Here is a 21142-nt window from a genome sequence, read left to right on the forward strand (position 1 = left end):
CTGAAAACCACACCGCAAAGCCAGGTTTGATAAGGATTTACGGCCACGGCCTCTTAAGTCTGGCTGGAGAACAATAGAAATTAAAAAGGCATCTTTTGCCATAGACACTAAATTTCAGACAGATATCTTTAAAAAGTGCCATTATGCACAAACACACAAGTCAACTTGTTGCTGTGAACATGCACTGAGAAGAGAACGTGCACGAAACTGGCCCCGAATAAAACTTTGCTAAGTTTTATTCGGGAACTATTGTGGACTTTCAGCACAGTCAGAACAAATATATATATATATTTTTTATATGTATCTAAGCATCAACATTTAAAGCCTGCGCTGTAGGATTCTGAATGTACTCACATCAAATATAGATAGATAATATACATAGAGGACTTTATTTACTTAACACTTACAAGAACACTACTGACAATAACTTTCCACCTGTCACATACGTCCATACTGTAGAGATGCAACAGAAAACAGTAACCAAAATCCAGTCCTCTGTTCCGAGGGTTCTCCCACAGAGAACGAGCAGTGCAGAAAAGTTCCCAGAGGAAGTTCCGCTCTCTGAATCAGTGAAACAGTCAAAACACCTGAAGAGTTTCATCGGGAATCAAATTTATAAAATACCGTTAAACACTTTACACTCATCACTACTGAAACTTGTGATTTAGGAAAATATATATATACTGTAATGCTGACGCCAACCTCTGTAGCTTGGCTACATTCAATTTTGTGTTTTTGTAGTATGACTGGTATACTTCAAGTATTCTGTAAAACTGAAATACAATGAGTCAAGGATCAAACTTGAAATCTTTTAATTTAAATACACATATGTTGACTCAAGGTTACCCGCCTTGTGCCTCTTCATTTCCCACCCTTAAGTCTAAACCGCCCAATGTGTCACTATTAACATTCAGTAGTTGCTTTGAGGGAGCATAAACTACAAAATTCACTTCAACATACAGTGAAAGAGGACAAGGAGTACCCAAAACCTACAGTATTATCAACCCTGTTTCATTTTGTTTTCCAAACGGGACAATATATATATATATATATATATATATATATATATATATATCTTTGTAATAGGATTAGAACATAATAAATAAGATTTTGACCACAAGTCTTTGTTATATGGTGCCTGGCTGGAAACATTGCAGGTTACATGTTTGTGAAAGGCAGCGACAGTCAATACTTGCTCCTCTACCCAAAGAAGGTCAGGACCACCAGGACAGGCAGAAACAAGGCTTTGTAAACATAAAATATAATTTAAATTTAGTCATCACCGTGAGTTAGACACTTAAAAAAAACACTGCATGTGAAATTCCTCACATGGCACTCAGACGCATTCTTCCAGTATTTTTACCTCGCTGACCCTATGAACGCGTGGAGTGCTTCACCAAGCCGCTTCACAACAGGAGCCATTGTACAAGTCTCCCCTCATGCATTTATCTGGCATCTACTCTGCATTAGCAATGCAGAGCGCTCCTTAAAGCTACAGAGAAGAGGTGAATTTGTATCCTGCAACACAAAACCCACGTCGACCAACCAGCAAATTAGCACTCGCTGCGCCTTCCAATAGCAGAGGAAAAAGAAACGGACAAAACCTAAATGTTTCCTGATAGGTCCACTTGGGGATATAACAAAAGTGCAGCATTGGTTGAGCAAGTGTGCAGCAAAAAAAACATGAGACTTTTACAATGGCTACATCTGTTTCTGCAAAACACAGACATTTACACAGTGTGATGGGAAAATATGCAAACTGGTTCACAAAGAGCAAAAATACTCTCGTTTTAATGCAACTGCACAGTAGGTTGACATCTATACTGTTGATGTTACTACCTGGAGAAATCTATGCTACTAAGAGATTTTACACGACGTTTTAGACCAGTACACACAGGTGGGGTGAGGAAATGCCCGCTGCTCTGCGTCCTCGCTGTGGCATTCTGGAAAGCTCCCAACTTTTACAGTGATTAAGAAAAGCAGGACTCCTCTTGTCTTAAGGTACATGAGGTGGCGGAGATCCTCCCTCGAGCTCCCGCGAGCTCGTTATTGTTGCATGTTCTGTCGCCCGCAGTGTCACGAGCCTGACCTGCCACCCAGTCTGTCCGTCCTCCCTGAACAGGGAGCGTTTCATAAAGTCACCGCCCACCGTCGATGCTCTGCTGTGAGACACGGGGAAGCTACATAGGACTACATGAAGAACACAACACCTCAACTAATGCACAGTGCAAATAGGCTTCTCACGCTCTCCTCCATCTCTAGAGGCTGCAGAGATGGAGGCATTTCAAGAGAGGTGGGGTGAGGAGAGTAAACTCAGCAACCACGCCCCTGCTGGTAGGCAGCCTTATTCAGTTTAAACAGTTTACAGTTTGTCGTTTTTGGTCTTTCTGGGACTCCTCTGTCCTGGGGAGGATGGGGTGGTGTGGCTGCGCGGGAATACAGGGGCAGGTCTCTGGGGAGAGGACTCTACTTGTACAGACTCATGGTCGGGCTCTGGTACATGCACATGTAGGCGTCGCACAGCAGGCGCCGCGCCTGGCCCTGGATGCTCTTAGGATCCAGTGCATGCAGCTCCTCTGGGGTCATTTTTAGGTAGGCCTCTACTTCTGGACAGGGAGACACCTGGGGAATGTTAAAACCGTTCTGGCCTCCTGTGGAGACACACGCTCAGTCGTTACAACACAGCCCCTTCCAGCAGTCAAAATTATGATAAACTATTTTTGCGTGAATGTTTGTGGTAAATAATATGTTGGGACTATTCATCACTGTCTTTTTTAATTCCAATACTGTAAGTCTCACTGACTTGTGTGAAAGTTAAATCGTGCAAAGAAACTATATTTAACACCTCACCGTCACGGTCAGCCATGCTGTCGAAGAAGAGCCAGGCTGAATCTGCGCTGCCGTACTTGACGAAGGCCACGTAGTGGCTGGTTTCGATGCACAGCACAGCGAACAGCTCCATCTTCTGACGGGGATAACTGCCCTGACGACCCGTACCTTCTTGTAGCTCCTTGGGGACGGACAGTTTGCTGTGCCGATGGGCTTTCCTCCTCGGGTGGAGGTGGACCTGAATAAGTGAAAATAGTTACACACATCTGAGCATGATGTTGTTATTGTGGCCCTTAAGGTTCAACAATATGCTTCATGCAACACAGGAAATAAAATGAACACTTAATGACTCATCAAAAGGCAAAAGCAGATATATGTACTGTATATATTTTAGCAGTAAAAGCACTGACTATTTGCAGTTTAGAACATCAACCATCTGTGTTTTTATTCTAAGTCACTGCTCTAAAACATCATTTCTGATCTTCGACTGTGATTCCTTTGGATTTGGCGCCACCAAATGGATCACACCCTCACACACTTTACAGCGTTGCAACACTGCCCTCTGTTACTCACCTGTGTATTGCACTTTTCACAGAACTGTTTAATCTTGCCAGCGGTGATATCCCCGTCCTCGTAACAGTCTCGACACTCGTACAGAGCCAGGCCTCCGCAGATTCGACATTCCCTCGGAGCTAGATAATAAAACACATACCTTCATCACAGCTGACGCGGCACACGAGTGTGGCTCTTTTTATTTTTTTGTAAAAAGTTAAGAGCAGGTTTGAAGGCAAGAAGAAAGGACTCCTTCATCTCAGCTGAGTAGCAGTGACAACTCAGTGAAGTTTTCATTACTGAATGCCACACAACTCTGAATCACCATTGATCGGTGAGAACACTGGAAGAAATATTAGCTGCAACTCACTGTCTTCCAGAAGGTCTGTGATGTCTAACTCTAGCGAAGGGAAAATCTTGTTGAACATTTTGAAGTCCTTGCCGAAGCGAGGCATCTGGATGATAAGGCAGGAGGGAGCCTGTGGGGTCAAGGAGGAGAGGGACATCGTAGTGAACGAAGCAGCGAGGACGAGTAACTAGTTTGGATTTAACTGTTTGTAGTTTTACGTCACACAGTTCTTTGATACCAAAGACAGAACATGGAAAAAAAAAAAAAGAGGCTCATCTGTGAGAAACTGTTCCCACTCGCGTGTTCTCACGACACTTCTGTCTGAATCACAGCTCGTAGACACATTGTGAGTGTAACAGGTAAGAAGACGGATTCAGTGGCTCAGCCTTGGCGGGCAGAATGCTTCTCCTCTATCCAGAAGTGCCAGTGCCACTTGCAACCACACGTGTCCAGGCCAATATGCTCGAGGTGGTACGTTCTGGGTAACAAGCCGATTCTTGTTCCTACACACTTTCTGCTCGCTGTCATTTTTAATTGTGTGTTTTGTTTCATCCTAGCAGGTTTGGTCGTGAACGCCTACATGCTGGAGAGCATTCGTGACTTGCTGTGCTGTCATTAACGTGCTTCTTTTTAAAACATTGAAGTGAGAGGCACATTTTTAATACTAAAAAATGTCTGGTATTTATTTATGAGTTGTTGGTACAGAGTGTATCAAAGTAGAATAGGTCCTTTAGCTCAGTCATATTAATCTCGTCACATGCTAAAAAGCAACTAGATTCATGTGAGCCTCACCTCCGCAAACTTCAAGTCACTGTTGATGAAAGACCACTCTAGAAGCTGCTGGATGGTGGGAACTCCAACCTTGTCCTTCTTGTCCATGAAGATCTGATAAAAGTAACAGTCCTGGACCTTCTGTCCTGCCGACCTGGAGAACAGAGTCGTGGGTCTGTTGTGTGTCATGGGTCTGTTAACATTCATAATTTAGGTCTATTCAAATAATTATCTGTAATAAAAGTGTCCAGAGCAGCACTTACCTTAACTTAAGTAATGGATCCACTCTTAATATGTGATGAAAAAGGATGTTGAGGAACTCCTCAGGATCTGCAGTAAATTAAGACCTTCAGTGAGATTTGAGACACTTGATGGATGTAACATGTAACAACATGTTTTGTCCTGTTGTACCACTGAACACAGACACATATCCCAACCTTTCTCTTCAGACGTAAACCCTGACGCAGCTTCTACTTTCTCTAGTATCCTTCGTAGCTTCATCACTTTAGTAGCACACACATAACCATGTCTAGAGGACAAAGAGCCAAGAACATGGAGGATAAAGGCATTTGAAAAAGACATTTTAAACAAACCTTAAAAGAAATGTTCCGACTTACATGCGCAGTGGGTTGACTATCTCTGTGCGCAACAGCTCTTGGGTCTCTCTATAATACTCTACATCCGTCTTCGACCGTGGTCTCAGCAGAACCGTGTCCAGTACAGAACTAAATGAGAAAAGACTACAAAAAAAACATTTATTAAACTCTACATTTTGTTTTATATTACAGAACAATAACGTAATTAATTATATGATTATAGTACATTCTGTATGTATTGATAATGTTTACATTGTGTTCAATCTAGACTGGTTACAGTTTAAGAATTAAAAATGGTCAACTGGTCAAAGTATATTCCAAAGCATTCCTCTAGTTAGGGATAATACTTTGGGGTCGTTGCTTTGTCCAGTGGGCCTCAGGCAGTCTTGGCAGGATCTACCATCCAGCTCACAGCTGGAATGCACCCTCCTACCAGAGCCACTGGGCAAAATCAAAACAGCTTACTAATAAGCCTCCGCCTCTGGGAAACCCAGCTCTGCTGGCTGAGGAAGCTCCTTACCGGCAATCAATGCATGTGAAGTCCAAAGATGTTAATATACGATGACATACACTGCAGCAGATAAAAGGTATTTACTGTTAGACAGGAAGCCCACTGACCAGAATAGGGTTGAATCCAGGTAACAGGAGTTGTAGTGGCCCTGGATGCCTTTCTTCTTCCCCACCATGATGTCCAAACCATCGTTCTCTGTGCGGGGAGGCGTGTTCTCGTGCACTACCTCACTCAGGTAACCCCCAAATGCTACATGAACACACACAGTGCCAATAAAAACTCAAAGCTTAAAGAACAGTTCATTTGCAGCCATGAGTAAATCACCATGTGTTACCTAATGCCTCACCAATTGAGTTGCATCGCTCTATGGGATTGGAGGAGTGGTGGAGAGACGGGAAGCGGGAGTCAGGCCGACAGCTCCTCAGCTTCACGAACAGAGCCTTTTTGGGTGGACAGGTGAAGTACCGGGTGCCTTTGAAGGTACCGTCAGTGCAACCAGGACATTCATCTTCCTGAAAGAGCAGGTCAATATGACATCATCCACATTCTGTCAGGAGCACATATGCTTTTAAATCTGCCTTAGACTGTAAGATGCCTGATAGACAATTACGAAACATATCCAAGAGTAACTACAAAGCGAAAGGATTCTGGTAGAAGCTCTAAGAAGAATCAAGGGTACACTAGGGACTTTATCTCACCAGTTCCAGTCCAGCTAGAGGCTCTAGCAGGCCAGGGGGAAGACCAACCCAGCGAATGACACCACATAGTGGGGGGTTCTCCTTCACCTCCACCAGAGAGCCCACCTCCAGGCCTGGCTGTCCCCGGGGAGGTGTCGGAGGCCGGGGCGAGGAAGGGGCAGCCGGAGACGGGGGCTCTGGCTGCTCTCCCATCACCGACTGAACAGAGAGGGAGAGCGGCCCATGACTCATACTATCAGTGGGCCCAGTCTTCCGGTTCAGGCTGAAGGGCAAGGAGTGGAACTTGTTGTCACTGGACAACAAGGAAGCAGGTGGGGCCCGGGAGGGTGGGGAGGACTGCTTGAAGTCAGGGGGTGTTTCAGTAAGTGACTTGGCGGGGTCCTCCCCAACTGCAGGAGAGAAACCAGAAACCAGAGTTAATGTCCCTTCACAGGAAGACATGTCACATTATTTAGGCTGTGTTTACCAATGTGGAGATTCCAATCTTTAGATTGTAAATTCCTGTTTAACTGACCTCTTCCGGTTGAAAGTGTGTTGCACTTCAACCACTGGAGGTCTGCAAAAACAAGATTATCAGATGGTGATGAGTTACGCTTTAATGTCACCATCTGTACAAAAAGAAAGGAATCCAGCACACTGACAACCGTGGGCACCTGACTCAAATTCAGGTAGTAACAGACCGCAGTTCCAATAATACTTCAAGTGTGAACTTCTGGAATTTCCATCTAGACAACAGTTCACAGTTAATGAAAGCGTCTTGTCTGCCAGCTTCTGTTAATGTTTTTATGTCAGTCAATGGGAAATCTGGTACAAGTGTCATTTAATTTCAAATCACAGCTGGCAAAGACTGAGGTACAGTATCTGCAACAGCAGACCCTTTGTATACTGTTGAGTGAATTGTTCTAATATATATTTTCAATCAATTGGACTTCTTGACATAACACAGCTTAATATTTGTCCAGTGAGATTAACTGTATGTGCTGTGCTGCTCCTTTTCTCATCTGATCCAGCTAACACTGGTAAAAAAGCTGTACTTTATACAATTTATTACACACAGATTCAAACTTTTAAAACAGTGGATAATACATTCAAAACAATGACCATGTGCTTGTAGAAGAAGAGTGCCCCTATTTTCAGAATTCATCACAGCTAAACACAATCAAACTGCTACAGTTAAACACTGAATTTAGTTGTGTCACTAAATTGGGGATCGCATTTCAGGCAGCTCTCCCAAGATAAACAATAAAAAAGACTATAAGTCATTAAATCACTCAAAACACAATTTTACAACAATTTACATTTTAATAACAAGAAGGATGAAGATAATGACTGAATATAAATTCTCCAAATGGGTGGCACTCTCCTTTAAACATTTAGCCAAACCAGACAACCCACAAAGAAGCCAGTCTGAAGTCTGCTGACATCATGACAGAAATCAGAGAAGCATAATCATAAATAAAAATACCCCTGATCATAAAAAATGATTAAAAAATGATGAAAATGATTACACATTCACAAGATGAGTAAGCAGATATGAAAAATGACTTCCCCTAATGTCTGCAACACAACGTAAATTTCCATGCATGGAAATGAAACGCTAGTGCGGGCACCACAGCTTTTTCAACACACCTACCTATGGATGTGGAAATTTATATTTTCTTATTACGTTTGCAAATTCAGAGTTTCTCCATCAAGTGGTTGTGAGGGAGGGTTGTGTCTTTGAATTTTGTTTTACAATCAGTCCAAAGGTCAGAACATCAGTACAGGTAAACACAATGCTTGGCCGATTCTTCACCACTGACATGTATTGGTGATAACAGAGGAGAAGAACACAAACAGGTCCCTACGCTGATGCAAATACAGAAACAATGACACAATGTTCTGACTGAATCAGTGAGTCCTGTCACTAGAATAAAGGCTTTTACTAATGTTTACGCCTGCAAAGTGTGTCACATAGAAAAACGTTATCAAATACAATAGCAGACTGTTAGAACAACACTTGCAGCACCGAGCATCAGTAAAAGCCTTAGGCAACACCAATTACTCCATGCAGATGGGATATTACAATAATATGGTGATGAAAGACGAGACCGGTGGAAAGGTCTTTATAGCAAGCTACTGCAACAAACCAACTAGTTTGTTATTGAACCTCATAATAACCAAAATGGAAATATAAATGTGTAGTATTTTTAGTTATTTATTTTTAGTTTTAGTAGATACCACGCCTAAGCACACTGCGCAAACATTAAAATATCTTTAACAGAAATGAGGAAGATTACTGAGTCAACTATTATCATTTAATAAACAGCAGACTATTATGAACACATTTATTTTATAACTTCAATTAGCATTCTAATTGAATTATTTCTAATTTAAATATTCTACTTTATTTGTTATATAAGAAAAAGTAAATGAAGAACCAATAATAAGTGTCTTACTTGTAAGATATTATAAAATTTATTCACTATGTGAAACTTTAAGTCCTATTAGTCTTCAGGCATCAAAACTACTATGTATTATTATAATTATATACAGACATCTTTACCAGATTATACCACCTAAACCATCTCCATCTATGATGCTTCTTAAAATATGCCTAGTTAGTCTATTGGACCCGGTGTCTGACAGTACTGTGCTAGTTGCATATCGTCTGGTGCAAAATGTACTATTCATCTACAAACGTGTCCATATCCAATCAGTATATAGTTTGTTGTAAACAGGAGCTTGCTGGAAAGAGGATTGACATCCCATTAAGGAACCACATTTTACCTTCATCAATGTACCATGTGCTTTTGGATTTGGACTGGATGGGGGCATCAATAGAGCTGCCATTTAAAGTATAGTAAAACTCAGACTTGCTCCTACTGCCACACTGGTGAACTAATCCTGTAAATAACAAGTACATGGAACAAAACAGACAGATAAGAATAATTCGCATCTCTGCGTGTTTGTGCACGTGGGTATTTGTAAGCGTGACAGATTCAACTGTCGAATAGGTCAAAACTAAATGACTGTTAATATTCATCTCCAGAAAAGAACCAAAAGTTAAAAAAGAAGAAAAAAAAAAGAGCAGGGGCAACACATTCCATTTGCATCAAGTCAGTGCAGCTGCAAAATTTATGTTTTGTGTACAACTTGTTAAGAATGCCCACGGTTATCATCCATTTAAAGGGACTTTCCAATAAATATTTGCAAAAGGTTGTTATTCTATACTTAGTTCAGGCTACTTTCAGTAATAAAGGAAGTAAGAAATTTAAATAAAGCCTGAGGACAAGAGCAATTTCACAAGTACAACCAGTCAATTTAATGAAATGCCCCTTTAAGAGTTAGGCTCACACCAAGCTGCTGGCACGTGTTACTGTAGGTCTGTATCATAACAGCAGTGCAGTACCTTTGCTCTTTGGTTTGGTTTGGCCAGAGGACGACTTGTCACTGCTGCTGCCTCTGGGGGCAAAACTGTGCTTTTGCAGCCTTTGGTCCTGCATGGAATATTCTGCACAGCCCAGAAATACATGCACATTAGAGGCACAACACCCCTGACCCCTACCTTAAGCCTCCCCATGCTTGAAAAAGTCCAGTAAAAAGGTCTCATGAGTCCCTACAAGGTTTTCTTGTCTCTGACTATGCAGTCACCGATTTTACGAGGTAATAGTGGGACAGAGAGTAAAACCAGCAACACACTGTGTTTGGGTCTAGACATCCAAAGAGGTCTCATACGTGACAACACAAGCTTTGTAGCCTGTCCATAATTCTGTCAAATTAAAAATGCCAATCTTTAAGCTTTCCGGGATTGAAGACGGAACAGTGAGAGAGGCGTCAGTAGGACACAAAAACAAATCAATATGCCAGTGTGGAAGACAAAGAGCCTGAGTATCTCACTTGACTTTCAAAAACAAGTGAACCATCAACACAAAAGACTCTCTGTGCCGAATGTGGTGAGCAAAACACAAACTCGGAACACTGGGAAGAAAAGAAGCTCGGCGCTTGTAGGAGAGAGGGACAGCCCGATGTTTTCGTACTACTGACAAGGACACATGTAGAATAGAACAGTATATAAACAGGGACTGTAAACTCACCTGGCATTACGTCACAGATGGGGACGAGTTTCGTGTGCTCCAAACTGGCAAAATTACACAACAGTTTTCCGTCAATCATACCATCCCAGTCTCCAATAGGATTGTCCTGGAAAAGTTGGAGACACAAGAACCTTACAACCAGCTCAAACGCTCTTCATCTCGGCAAAACAGGAGAACCTGGTGCCACATGTTTCCTCTCCTGGTTCTTCCGTTGTGATGATTACAAACTATTTCAACGCTCCATTTCTAATTCTGCATCTTTTACATTGTGCTGATCTCACTGCTCAGCTCATCTTCTAACGAACAGATCTTGCACCTCATGTCCTTCCCTTCAAATGCTCTAGATTTTTCAGCAACCACAATCACGCCGTTCTTCTTCTTTTGTTTTGCATTCCAGGATTCTGCTCCGGCGGGATAATCTAAGATAAGCATGAGGTCAGCGCCACTAGATACTTAGAGAAAGCAGGGCGAGGCTGGATGCAGAGTGAGGCAGAGCAGTGGGCTCTCCTCAGCTGCCTGCTGGCCCCTTGCCATGCTGTTGGGTCATACAGCACTAAGTCTTTACCTCACTCCCCGCGTGACTGCCTTGCCTTTGTGTGGGAGGCTCAGATGCACTGAGTGGGTTGTTGCTGCTGCTGCTGCTGCTGCTGTTGCTAACAATCAGCAGTCCAGTGGCTCTGTGTGTTTCAGTCTCTCTATGATTACAATATCACTCCCGCCTTGCAACAGTAGCCACAGATAACAGCTGCTGTGCTCTTAAGAAACATGTTCACACAACACACAAGAGGAACACTCGTAAAGACGAACAGAAAAGCAACTGGCAGCTTAAGTGTGAGACATACAGCAACTTGTTGATAGTAACACTCGGCGCCACTGAACCTGACGGTTTCTGTATGTGCTGATCTCAGTTGAGGTATGACTGAAATAATGTTTAACCTACAACAACAAAGTTGAAAAAGCAGCTCTAGCAGGGATCATGAGGCCCTCCTGCTATTTTAACAAGTGCTACTTTTCTGAAGGAAAGGTCTCATTAAACCGGTAATGCATGTTTCCTTCAGTATAGAACATTAATGAACTAGTCCTTACTGTTCAAAAGGACCAACACACAAAACATTCTTTTATAAAGCTCACTAATTAACATTATATCTCATTTGTGTAATCCACAGAAACTAATTATAAACACAACTCACACTGCCAAACTGTTTTTCGGGCAGGACCAGTTGCCAGGCAACCGGTGCAGACTCCTAGAGGTTATAGTACGAATGAATCTAGCGCACAACTCTAGTGAAAATCTGTCACTGTAATAATGTAGGTGCTTTTACAAACTAAACAACATGAAGCTGTCTGCTAACCAAATGTTAATAGTTGGTTATCGATAATAATAACAATCCAGTGTTATGGAAGGTAATTTAATGATTTTTGCAGCACAGTTTATAACATTTGGGGGGATAATAATTTATGACACCTTACTAAACCTACCTGGACAGTTTTGATAACACTACTCACTACTTACCATGTCAACTCCCACATAGTAACCCAGGCTTTCATTGCCTGGAAGTAGATCGCAAAAAATGATGGTGCCTCTCTCAGGTCCTTCCCTGGTTTGCACCAGAACCCTGGAGTTGATCTCCAGTGGTGGGAAGTCTTGTTCTTCTTCCACTAGATTGACATGGTCCACCTCCAGCTCTCCCAAGGGTTCATCATCATCATCCTCCCAGAGTTCAAGCTTGTCTAGGGCCACGAATACGCCGCACTCCTCCTCACAGCGGAATAGTTGGCGGCCCTGGTATGATCCCTCAGTGAATCCTTGGCCCCGGCCTTCCTCCTGGGTCAAAGGTAAAAATCAAAGGTGATGAAACATGACTCAGACAGAACAGGAGCAAGAGAGGTGAGCCAATTATTGTCATAGCAGGGAAGGTGGATAGTGAGGCTGCTAGCTCAGCATTCCTCTCTGTAGAAGAGTCAACACTTCAGAGCTGAGAGCATATGATCGATTACTGCAGCAACTTGACTTACTGTGATTATAAATACATTAAAAATGTTATCATGACAAGACAGTCTTATCTTTGTGCTGTTTCTAGACTATGATAAAAGCCACAGGATAAAATGTCTTTGACTAATATTAATCTTTAAAATTGCATGGTTTTCACTTGCTAAATTTATGCTGAATCACAATAATTGCTGGTCTATGTTACCTAAGAGACTTTTCTCTAGGGCACACTGTACCGCATGTTCTATTTCAGCTATTCAGTTTAAATGCTTAAGGTCCATCAGCCCACTCAAGAACAGCTGGTCTAAGTACAACACAAACCTTAAAATACTCAAATAACTAGTGCTTTTCACGATTTAATGTAAATGATCAATTTATGTTGATAGGTAAATTATGTGAATGTAATAATATTTTATAACAATAACAGGATATACAATACTACTTGTACTGTCAAAACACTATTATAATAATCATATTCAGAAAAACTCCACAATAGACATTCACATTGATACAGAAATCCATGTGTACTGTCTGTGTAAATCAATCAATCTATGTTTCTGTGCTGTTTTTGCTTGTTAATGTAGTAATATTTAATCAACGCTTCAGGCTTCATTTGCACAGTGCAAATGAAACATTAAAAAGCTGTCAACTTAAATGATATCGTTTAGGAGGGAAATCATTTCTCACCAGCAGTTCGACTCCAAACCAGATTCCAGAGGGAGCCCTGTCAGGGAGCAACGAACCCTTGAAGCGGACCACACCGGGCAGAGGGTCGTCACCGGAGCGCAGCTGGACGCGCACCTTGGAGCCACAGTCGATATCCCGGACCCGCTCTAGCCGCGACTTGTTTCTGAGCAGGGCGTATCTCTCCTCACAGTTGGTAATAGGGAACAGCAGTTCAGCCAGCTTCTCGTCCAGCTCCAGGACATCCCGCTCATCCAGGCTCAGCACCACGTTGGTCTGGTCCAGAATGCGGAGACTTTTTTTGCCTTTGCATGTGGGTATTGTTCGTCCCAAGTTGTTGCGCTCCTGGCACGCCTGGCCGAGGCTGCCACGAGGGATTCGGAGGGTCTTCTGAGGAGGTTTCTCTGCTGTACACTCCTTCACAACCATGTAGAAGCGGCAGTCCTCCCTGAAGCCCCCACTGGGCTTCTCCTGGCTCCACAGGACAGAGCTCATGGCTGCATGCTGGGGAGGAGGTCCAACATCACAGACTTTGGGTCTGTAGTAAGAATAATATACACAGTTATCTCTAGAAACCAACATTCATACCAATCCCAGCAAAGAAATCAAAGTTTAGCTGAAGTCATAATTAAACTGTGCATAACAGAATATTAATTTTTTGTATAAATATAAAGTTTAGCTGAAGTCATAATTAAACTGTGCATAACAGAATATTAAATTTTGTATAAATATATGTTGCAATGTGTTAAAAGTTAGATGTAAAATTATTTGATTTTCAATAACTTTTATGAAAAGAAATGGGATTAATTATCTCACTCACAGCATTCTTTGATCAGCTGCATACGTATATGTTTAGCTTTGATCAGTCGTATGTGATATAACCATCAGTTAGTGTAATCACGTCTATGCGGTAACGCTCTGTGACTTTTAAATATTCTAAAAATAGGCCAGAAGCAGACAGTTGACTTCAACACCCAGGGCAAGGCTGATACCTGCACAATGGATTTCCCCTGATGACATTTAAAATATGCTGATCAGTCAGCCGACACCGTCAACTCTCGCTATCCGTCATCGGTTTCAACAATGTCAGCAGAAGCTGGACAAGCTCAGTACATGACGTGACGGCATCCGAGGAACAGATCAACGTTGTTAGACAAACGCGGCGCTAACACAATGCTCGAGTGGCAATGTAAAGAAATCCCAACGTGACATTGCTGACGCCGACCCGACTTCACATGCATTTGGCGCTGAGTGACATGACAGCTACGCAGCTGATTACAGTTTTGTTCATGTCAGCGTTGGCGTCATTGGGCGCAATTTCATGACTCGTTTCAATGAACCTTTTCCGCGACAACACAGCAGCGGTATGTCATCACATACAGTATGAAAAGGCCCTTTAAGAGAGGGAAGTAGCTAGCGCGACATAGGCTAAAACGCGTCAAACTGCCGTTTATAACCAGGACTAATGCCGTAAAAACCTTACCTTTGATACGTATCAGTTCAGTTAAAGGCTACAGGTGACTGTCATTTCAAACGTCCACTCAAACTAGGCACAGATCTCTGAAAACACGCTAGAATCCTCTCGTAATGCCTCCTGATAGCTAGGTGGCTAGCTAACGTTGGCGTCCTAGTATCTCCAAGTATCACGCTAAAGTTAGCCCGGCGTGCTGGTTAACAGTAAGCGGGCTGGCAGACGGCTGCCACCTCCCACGGCCAGTAAACGGCATTTAAATCAACGCATTCTCCATGGGGACACAGGTGAAATCAAACAGGGTAGCGCCACAGTTACGAGATATATTATTTACAGGAGACGACCCGACTGAACATGCACACATGACATCATCGCGCTCCCTGGAAAATATTGGACAAGTGCGTCGATCGCGGGCGCTGATTGGCTGCTCAGTGTGTCGGTCGCAGTGTCCCACTCTAAGGGGCTTTCCCACGAATGACGGAGAGCAAGTTAGGTTGAGGTTGAGCATCTAGAGCAGCGACGTCTCCGCTCGTGTTCTGTTAAGGTCAGTGGTGAGATCTGCGTTCACGTTACTCAACTAAACCCACAATGAATTATAAATAGGCAATGAAAAGACATCTTACTCAAGACATTTTACTCAAATAAAATCTAATGTGTATGTTTTTCCCCGAATCCTAAAGGTTTTGTATTAAAGGCACAAATTCTCGATATGTCCCCAAAACTATGAAATACTGTCATTATTTATATTCGTGATGTTGCACACTAAAACCTACAATATTTCGCTCTAGAACATCATGAAGTAGAAGTATAAAGCAGGATCTAATAGGTGGCCTGAATTTATTTGGTTTATTGTTAGCAGCAGTAACAGGAGTGGTTGTAAGCAGACCACGGCATATTCAAATGAACCTTAGCATAAAATGTAATCTGTGGAAGCAAAGTATACTGTAACATAATCAACGTTTTATCACATACATATTTTGACAATTCTATACAATAAATAAAGATCAGAGCATAAAAGACACATTCCTTGGCCAAGTCAACACTAAATCAGAATGTCAGTCTGGGTTCACGCTGCGTCATCTCCTCCACCTCCTCCAAAGTGAGGTCATTGTTTTTCAACCTGCAGAGCCAAAGGAAAAAACAAACTCAGAGGAAGACAATGCACACACACAGTCTGGATATAGAAAGGAAGTGCAAAGGTAAAATTCTATTTATTGGCACTGAGAGCAGCACGACCATGCATTGTTTCACATTCACATTCAGGATGCACATACTGTAACAGCTAAGTAAATTAGCAGCACCACGTGGCATTGTGTGCTTTTCTTACCATACTGATTTCATATTAGTGTTGTGTTGCAGGGCTTGAATCAGATGTTCCGCTCCTGCTCTGGTTATACGGTTATCTGACAGCCTTTTACCGGAAATGACACAGTGAAACACAAGTTCACATTGAGTAGTCAGACAGCCATTCAGTGCCTCTGTATGTGCTTAGTCAGTACTGTCTCCAGCACTTACCAAAGCTCTTGCACTGATGTGTTCTTGATAACGTTGGCGAGGGCACAGGCTCCTGCACTCCCTACACCATTACCCACCAGGCTGCCATTACATTAAAAAAAGTTTATATCTGTTATAAATATTGCAGACTACAACACTTCAGAATAAAGCATGTGATAGTATGTAGTAAATGAACGTATATATGGTGAATAAGTAATAGTAATCACTTTTCAGTTGATCTCTCAACATTCTTCTAACTCTGTTCATATGCTTCAAAGACTGTAATTTATTTCTGACTTTGGGGATTTCTACATTTAATATTGCATACTTGCTGGTTCCTTTTCCTCTCTAGTTCAGGTGATTTTTGAAACCACACCTCATTGCTCTGAAACAGAGAGCCAAATTTCTATACCACATATTTTAATGCTCTCAATAATTTTGTGTTAGTTAATTGTGATTAATTGTGTTAATAATTATGTATACATTATTTCACTGTCCTGTCTTTCCACCATGTTGCCTATTAACTGATTGATGAAGCCTATTTAAAGACACATTACCTAAGCCACACCAGGGACTTGCTGTTCTCTAAGGCACTGGCCAGGGCCTGTGCTCCTTCATCGCCTATACTATTGCCCCAAAGCCTGCAAATAAAAACAAATTAAAATGAACTCATGGAAATACATCACAAGTTACAAGGATGTTCACCGAAAGAGTTTTACCCTAAATACTGCAGTGAATGATTACATTTTAGCCCATCCGCCAACTGTCTTGCTCCTTCTGCCGTTATATTATTGTTGCCGAGCCTGAAAGAACATTACAGGTTAATTTGGTATCCCTTTATACGATTCTGTCATTAGTCCCTAATAAGCGCCACAGCAGCTGACCTCAGAGAAAGGAAATCTGGCCTGGCCTTGAGAAGATGAGCAAAGTGTTGTGTGCAAGCATCGGTTAGCCTGTTGTTGAAGAGTCTGGAAAGAAGCAAAATAACAATTTAGGGATATTTATCAAATGTTATTTGTACTATTGTGGGACTGTTGGAATCATCTGTAAAGTACATACGCAATTTTCCGGAAGTTTTCACACTGGATACCTTTAGCAATCAGCCTGCGGATGCCTTCATCTGTAATATTGTTATTCCTGAGGCTAACAAAGAAAAGCCATACAGTGTATATCAGTCCTATAATAAATATTATAAAATTATATTTCACCAATGAGATGTTTTGCTAAATGTTTGCCATAGGAAAACCAATTGTTATACTCACTACAAGGAATTACAAATGTGCAAGCACGGCAGAAGCTGCTCCACGCCGACATCCCCCACGGAGTTGTTGTCCAGCTGAAGGCCGACAGGGTTCCTCAAATGCTGGAGTACATAAGCGAGCGCGGTGCACTCCACGGGGCCGATGTTACAGTAGGTGAGTTTCAGGTGGTCCACTTCTAACTTGCTCATGGCATCTTTAGCGATTCTGCACTCCTGCATCTCGTAGATGCACTTGATGAGCCAGACGAAGCCGGGCATCGCGTGCATGCTCTTCTTCTCCCCCGGCACCGGCTGAGGGATGGACTTGAAGTGCTTCTGCAAGCCTTTGGCCAGACATTTTTCTACCTGTTTGACCTTCCTTTCCAGCGTAGCGCCGGGGCAGCAGTGACGCCAAAGGTTTCGGTGGCGTAGGGACAGAAGCCCGGACACAAAGGTGGCTGTGATTTGTAAATTTGGTGTTTCCGTGGCCGTAGCTTTGCCGTTGGGACCCTGCTCCTGCTGGCTGGTGGGAGGCAAGCACACCCCAAAGCATGTGCCTTTCAGATCTGTCTCTTTCGAGTCCCACGTCTCAAAGAGCTTTGAGATGCTTGAACGGTCAATATTACCTGACAAGACAATGTACAGAGCGGCGAAGAAACATTGCATAGTCATGTGAAGGAATTCATAGTATTTGCTGTATGTGGAGGACATATCTTTGCTTTGCACGAGGAAGCCCGTGCGGACATCGTCCTCGGTCACGCCATGCATCTGCAGATGTGCGCTGGAGAAGACGTAGCAGGTGGTTTGCACGCTGTCAAAAGCAAGCTGCCCCAGACGCAGGACGGTTTCCAGGTGCTCTTGTGGCCAAGCTAATGCTGTGGCCTTCTGCAGGGGCCTCTGGTGCTGCAGGAAGTGCTGTAGGATCATCAGGTAGACGTCTGTGATGGTTTGTGGACTGCCGTCTCCACAGCCCAGTAGCTCCTTGTAGCACTGTGAGACGATCCAGCAGAGGACAGGACTGTGACACAGTCCAAGTAAAGCTGTGTTTGCCTGTAGGGACCCCAAAATTTTAGCTGCCACAGTGGGGTCAGTGTGATGTTTCCTCACAAAGCTATCAATCGCGCTTGGGGAGAATCCTGTCAGGAGAACTTCTTTGCAAAGATGCTTCTTCAGGGAAGGTCCCACGGCTTCTGGACGACTAGTGACCACTTTCTTCACTCCCTTCAGCAGCGATCCCTGGATTAGGTTGAACAACAGTATGTGAACAGGTGCCTGCTGGGTTGGGCAGCAGAGTCTGTACTCGTCCGAAAAGCTCTGCTTGAGCTCATCCAGGCCATCAAAGGTGAAGAGGATGCCCTGCGGGTGGTCCAGGATGAATTGGAAGATCTCCTCCTGCTCCCTGTCGGGCCAGCAGCAGTGCTGAAACAGTAACTCCTGGACAGACAGCTCCCGTTGCTCCGCGTTCAACCTGCGACAGCTGAAGGGGAACAGGAGGAGGAAGTCCTGCAGCGCTGCCCCTCGAGCCCAGAGCAAGTGTAGCCTCTGTAGTAGCGTGCTCTTCCCACTTCCTACCTCTCCTGAAATCAGCACGGTGTCAGCATCCTGGTTCACGGTTCCCACGGGGCCCACTATGTCCTCCATCCCCAAAGGTCTCTTGATACCGGGGCAGTTGTGAACCAGTTCTAGCTGCCCTTTGGTGTAGATGTCCTCCAGAGACACGTGGCTGGTCCCTCCATAAGTGCTGAGGAAGCAGGACTGCGCTGACAGTGAGCTGCTCAGCTTCTTCTGGTACTTTACAAACTCTGGGGCAACACATACCAATGAGAAAGACTTGCTACATTGCAAAATGGCACATATATTGTACAGGCTAGTGTGTCTAGGAAATGTGATCTGCATACAACTTCTTTTTTCCCATCTTCAGCATCTTCCCTATTTTAAAAGGAAACGCATGCTTTGCTATAGAGGTGTCAAGTCCAAAGTGTTATTTTTTCTACATGCAAGTGTATTCGGCATCACCAGGCTTTCTTACCGTTGGAAGGAGTCACTTTCTCTGGGGTTAGGTTACATCCAGACTCATGCCTCTGCTGAACAGAATTCAGCACCACCGTCGCTGCTGCGTCGCCTTTTGATCGGACATAATTGAGCAGACGTCTCGCCTGGCACAGCAAACCACAGCTTTATTGAGACATACTGCAGCTCAACATCTAGGAATGCTCTAACATTGGTGAAAAGCATGTGTATATAATGTAGCGTCACTGAATAATCATATTTCACCACTGAGCTGTATAAAATAATATGAGCAATATAATGATAGACATTAGGACTAAATAAACTAGCATTGATGAAACCCTTACCTGCTGAGAAGGGGTGTATGTGGGCAGCCGCACCTCGTCACACTCTCCTGAGGTAAAGTGTCCCGACACAAGCAGCGCCTCTAGAGTGTCATCAATGCAGCCTTGCAGCATGTTCACGAGACTTAGCCTCTGGGTCAAAAGAGTCTGAGCAGACGTGCACTGGCGTTCGCCCGTGTCCATTACACTTGCGACGCATTGTGTAGGGGAACGGCCAGTTTCCTGCACTTCAGGCACAACCTGTTTGAGAGCGCTCAGGAAGAAGCGACATGTGTCCGAACCCTTGACATGAACCAGATCCAGCAGCTGTCTGGCGTTCTTATAGAGCGCTCGACCTGGTACCAGAATGCTGTGATAGTCCTCCCACGTCAGTTCCCCATGAGCAAGCAGCGCATCTAAAAGCTTTTCCAGGGTTTCACTCGAGCCGCTGCTGCACAGTGCATCCAGAAGCTCTGTCCGTTGCTTTAGTACAAGCTCCTGGGCAGACATGCTTTGTGATTGGAGGCATCCATAGTCAGAGACAACCAGCGGGGAACCTCTGTTGATTGCAGCATCACAACCTGACACACAGGGTTTCCTCTCATTTAAAATCTACCTCACATCAGAGTGCGGTCGCTATTCCCACACCCACCACAGTAAAAGTTACAGTAGAGTAAATATATTATCACACACTCACTCAAAGCAAGTGGCAGTGGGACCACTGCGTAAACTCACGTTAGCGTCTTCCCAGCGGTCGTCATTTTGGAGGATACACTGCTCGGCTACAGACTCGCCTCTTCCTCATTCCACACATGAAAGCAAAAGCTTAACCTGCCACAAAGTGCCTTTAGTGAAACAGTAAACAAGACCTCCCTGGAAACGAAACAGAAATCACGCACACCGCTTCAACACGTCATGCACTCTATTCCACACTGGGTTATTTTGTACACTTGCTATGTTTACAAAGGTTTCCAGCTAAAAACAATGAAAGGAGAAACTAGAGGTCTGAGCTGGTAGTTCCGCATGTGATGTGGTCGTGCAACCACTTGATGGTACTATTGCACCAAAAAATAATCTGGTTTCCTGGACAGCGTTTCCTAACTTTTAACAACAATAATGATAATAATAATAAATATGCTGTGGAGCTGCAGCCCAGCCTGCATGCTGTGTATCTGATGTGAACTTCAAAACGGGCACATAAAACATAACCCTGGAAACAGTTTCATGTTGTGGCACCATTCGCATTATTTGATGTCAAAATAAGTGCCAGGATGAGTTTTTGGACAGTCAGGTGATTTATTATTGCTGTTATTGTAGCTCCCTCCTGAGTAGCATGATTGGTTTGTTTGGCTTCTTCATGTGCCCTGTAGGGGGAAATCCTCAAACACACAAATGCAGGAGTAATCAAAGAGAGATTTGAATAAAACTTCAACTTCCTGTCTGGAAGAAGAAAAAGTTTGGCAACCACCACAGGGAGTGTAATGCAGAGTACATCCTACATGAATCTGTAAGGTAGAGTTCTGTCAGCCAAATCACAGCAGGGGGCCAGGT

At 43.5% G+C, this 21142-nt stretch overlaps 2 protein-coding genes across 21 annotated transcripts; both read right to left on the reverse strand.

Moving 5' to 3' along the window:
- Window positions 1–370: 370 nt before the first annotated feature.
- On the reverse strand, window positions 371–14899 carry cylda (cylindromatosis (turban tumor syndrome), a). Of its 17 annotated transcripts, none has more exons than XM_029144405.3 (18): window positions 14540–14899; window positions 13060–13594; window positions 11896–12207; window positions 10383–10488; window positions 9698–9799; window positions 9076–9192; window positions 6773–6862; window positions 6307–6695; window positions 5943–6120; window positions 5716–5857; window positions 5119–5241; window positions 4939–5030; window positions 4765–4831; window positions 4523–4676; window positions 3752–3860; window positions 3403–3521; window positions 2851–3067; window positions 371–2651 (listed from the first exon to the last, which is right to left on the reverse strand). In XM_029144405.3, exons 2-18 carry the CDS (start codon window positions 13549–13551, stop codon window positions 2467–2469), a joined length of 2994 nt encoding a protein of 997 aa, XP_029000238.1. In that variant the 5' UTR covers window positions 13552–13594; window positions 14540–14899; the 3' UTR covers window positions 371–2466. The 17 variants fall into 17 exon arrangements, with proteins under 17 accessions (XP_029000238.1, XP_029000239.1, XP_029000234.1 ...); XM_029144406.3 differs by lacking the exon at window positions 14540–14899 and adding an exon at window positions 13877–14496 and having other exon boundaries at window positions 6821–6862; XM_029144401.3 differs by lacking the exon at window positions 14540–14899 and adding an exon at window positions 13877–14496.
- A 446-nt stretch (window positions 14900–15345) lies between these two features.
- Window positions 15346–20602, reverse strand: nod2 (nucleotide-binding oligomerization domain containing 2). Of its 4 annotated transcripts, none has more exons than XM_029145277.3 (11): window positions 20327–20598; window positions 19616–20172; window positions 19291–19417; window positions 17284–19063; window positions 17081–17164; window positions 16906–16989; window positions 16741–16824; window positions 16579–16662; window positions 16043–16123; window positions 15855–15938; window positions 15346–15647 (listed from the first exon to the last, which is right to left on the reverse strand). In XM_029145277.3, the coding sequence occupies exons 2-11, from the start codon at window positions 20099–20101 to the stop codon at window positions 15575–15577; spliced, it is 2967 nt and encodes a 988-aa protein (XP_029001110.1). In that variant the 5' UTR covers window positions 20102–20172; window positions 20327–20598; the 3' UTR covers window positions 15346–15574. The 4 variants fall into 4 exon arrangements, 3 of the variants coding, with proteins under 3 accessions (XP_029001110.1, XP_029001111.1, XP_055363349.1); XM_029145278.3 differs by having other exon boundaries at window positions 20289–20598; XM_055507374.1 differs by lacking the exon at window positions 15346–15647 and having other exon boundaries at window positions 15851–15938; window positions 20289–20601.
- Between the last annotated feature and the right edge of the window lie 540 nt (window positions 20603–21142).

This window comes from Betta splendens, chromosome 3, assembly GCF_900634795.4.
Source record: "Betta splendens chromosome 3, fBetSpl5.4, whole genome shotgun sequence".
NCBI classification, from domain to species: domain Eukaryota; kingdom Metazoa; phylum Chordata; class Actinopteri; order Anabantiformes; family Osphronemidae; genus Betta; species Betta splendens.

Coding starts and splice junctions, on each gene's coding strand:
- nod2 (XM_029145277.3), bottom strand. CDS start 20,101: ATGTCTGCCCAGGAGCTTGTACTAAAGCAACGGACAGAGCTTCTGGAT. Junction 16,663..16,740: donor CATTCACTGCAGTATTTAGG/GTAAAACTCTTT, acceptor TTTTATTTGCAG/GCTTTGGGGCAATAGTATAG. Junction 15,648..15,854: donor ACTAATATGAAATCAGTATG/GTAAGAAAAGCA, acceptor TTGGCTCTGCAG/GTTGAAAAACAATGACCTCA.
- cylda (XM_029144401.3), bottom strand. Junction 10,489..11,895: donor ACTATGTGGGAGTTGACATG/GTAAGTAGTGAG, acceptor CAACTTTTCCAG/GACAATCCTATTGGAGACTG. Junction 4,832..4,938: donor GTTTACGTCTGAAGAGAAAG/GTTGGGATATGT, acceptor AATTTACTGCAG/ATCCTGAGGAGTTCCTCAAC.